The following is a 2,641-nucleotide window of genomic DNA, read 5'->3' on the forward strand; positions in this document are numbered from 1 at the left end:
CTCACTGAATAAAACCTGCTGCTGACCAGGTTAGCTCTGGGAGGGTGTTACCATGGCAACAGAAACAAAGGATGGGGGAACTCTCTTTGTGAAAGGGAAAAGTCAGTTTCCCTGATTTCAGATTTATAAAATTAGATTTTTCTTGCTTGGTGAAACAGAGCCCAGATGTTCTACCAGCTCCCTGTGAGCAGACTGTAGCTCCACCTGGAGGCCACATGTTGTACCTGCAGCATGGATGTCTTTCAGTTTCAGCCGTCTGTCCTGATTTCTTTAAATTTTCTGTTTTTATGCTTTTTTTTTTGTTTTGATTTCTCATCTTGTTTCCATTCAGTGAGTTGATCTGCTGTCTGAGCTGATCTGTGTCAAACCGTCACAGCAGGTAAGCTGTGTTCGCTCAGACCACTGACACACCTCCATCCTCCCCCATCCTCACCCTCTGTCCTCTCCCTGCAGGTCGCGTGGGTGTGTGGAGGGACGTCTTCACTGTGTCCATGAACGAAACCTTTGATGCTTATTACAGACAGAAGATGGCGAAATCCGACCTCAGCTTTGACTTTTGCCTGTGACCCCCCCCCCACTGACCCCCATCTCAAAGACATTAATGCTTCTCCTCCATCAGCTCAGCCTGACAGCAGGAGGACCTTTAGAAAAAGTTTCCCATGATGCACTCTGTTCCCTTCCAGCCTGATTGATCCGCTGTTCCCTCTGCATGGCGGCCGCCGTAGGCTCGTCCCATCAGGGTAGCAGCGTCCTGCTGTAGAAGGCAGAGGAGCAGCAGCTGTTCAGGCCACACTGTCAGCCGTCGCTCCTCAGATTAACATTAGAAGCTTCTTCAGTATCTCTCCACTCTTTGCTTTGGTGATGTTATACGTATGGATGTCATTGACCTGAACCTTCACTGATTCCTTCGTCACTCAGACCCCCAGCTAACCGCCGTTAGCTGAAGAGTAGGTCAGAGAAACGGCCCAGTCCCGTTGGTCAACTGTATACCTAGACGACCACCTTATCTTTAAATGATAGACGTCATCTTAGAGCATCGCTGCACTGAGGTCAGACTGACAGTGGGACGCAGCCCACAGCATGACGACTCCTCCATCGAACTTTTGGCAGGTGATCCTTCATGGCCGCAGCCAACATCCTGTTGCTCCGCCCATAATCAGGCTGTCCATCAGATTCACTGCCAAAAAGAAAATCCCACTGACCAACTATCCTTCTCCAGCATTCAGTCACACATCTGCTCAGAGATCATTGATGGTTCGGATGAAATATTGTGACATTAAACTGTTTTTTTTCATCCAGCAGCTTTTTACTGTAAGGTTTAATCATCAGACCCATGATGACTCACAGACAGCTGTTCATTGCTCACAGCAGGCCTGGCCTTCTAGAAACGTTTGAGCTGGGAGGAGCAGCACTGCGCCAGCATAGCCCCACCCACTACTTCAACCTTTAACATTTTGTCTAAATAAACCAGCTTTATTCGTACAGCACCTTCTAAACAATGCATCACATTGACCAAAGCAACCCAAGCAGGTTCTGTTTTAGAACATCTCCAAGCTTTGAACATCTCCCTACATGAAGGTCCAGGGTGGGAGGAGCTGCAGAGATCCAAAGCTCAGGTGGAGGATCTGTCTGCAGCTCTGAGATCTGATCTTATCAATCAAAGCTGAAGGCAGAGAGAAGGTGGCGTCCCGTGAGGACGAGCAGACATGAGGAATAAGCTGCATCACAGCTGGAATCTGGGCTGGAGCTTCATCTGCAGGAGATAGAACGGCCTAGTCAAAGCCCAGACCTACCTCTACATTCCCATTAAATCAGAACTCCATCCAACATTAGGATGCTGAATGTGATGTTCTATGTTAGATGGATCTATCTGTGAAATTCTACTTTTCTCCTTTTGGCTCTGAAGCTCCATAAAGACTCAGTTTAGTTTCTATTACAGCTCCTCTGTCTCGCAGGTGGCCTGGTTTATGCTAATCCTTTATGTGAACCCATGAGGGACGAGTCGGTCTTATTGAATCTCATAAAGAGGATCCGAACATGAAGAAGATCAACGTTAAAACGTCCCGTCTCTGGCTGCACAGGTGTTTTCCATGTTCTTCGGTCGCCCTGTTACCCAGCAGTCTTTAGGTGTTATCTGTGTCTTTAGGCGGTCTGATCAAATCTTACTGATCTGTATTTAATCCACGATGAAAGATGTAAGCAGAAATTTAGAGGAAAACAGTTTTTACCAAGAACTTCCCATCGGTTGAACAGACTTGTCTGTTTTAACTAAAAGCTGCCAGACTGTAAGAGCTGAATGCAGGAATAAAGCTCACCCGTTCAAACTCACCTCTGGGTCCAGTTTCTGCTACATATTGGAATAAAGCCAACTTTGTAAATAGAAAACTGGCTTCTGTTGTCTATTTGTGTTTATTTATGTCATTTAATATTTAATTTGATGACTTTAGGACCTTGATTTGTTGTTCTGGTGAAACACCCAGCTGGCTGGCTCTGCCTTCCTCTAAACAACATCCATTCAAAATATATTCATTTATTAACAAAATCATTCCACACCAGCTAAAATATATTTCAGTTTAAAATTCTTTAGTGGGTTACTGAAAATAAACTAACCAAATAGCTACTATGTACAAAGAAGGCAAAA

At 45.4% G+C, this 2,641-nt stretch overlaps 1 protein-coding gene across 2 annotated transcripts in view; it reads left to right on the forward strand.

Moving 5' to 3' along the window:
• The window catches only part of sult4a1 (sulfotransferase family 4A member 1), a 22,621-nt gene extending 21,886 nt beyond the window's left edge, over positions 1-735 (forward strand). Inside the window, exons 7-8 of one of the 2 annotated variants that reach the window (XM_015400615.1) lie at positions 332-379; positions 454-735. In XM_015400615.1, the coding sequence (XP_015256101.1) occupies positions 332-339 (8 nt within the window). In that variant the 3' untranslated portion in view covers positions 340-379; positions 454-735. The remainder of the gene's footprint in view (positions 1-331; positions 380-453) is intronic. The other variant, XM_015400614.1, reaches the window with a different exon arrangement.
• The last annotated feature ends 1,906 nt before the right edge of the window (positions 736-2,641 follow it).

The sequence above is a fragment of the Cyprinodon variegatus genome, unplaced genomic scaffold, assembly GCF_000732505.1.
Source record: "Cyprinodon variegatus isolate N-32 unplaced genomic scaffold, C_variegatus-1.0 Scaffold1125, whole genome shotgun sequence".
NCBI classification, from domain to species: domain Eukaryota; kingdom Metazoa; phylum Chordata; class Actinopteri; order Cyprinodontiformes; family Cyprinodontidae; genus Cyprinodon; species Cyprinodon variegatus.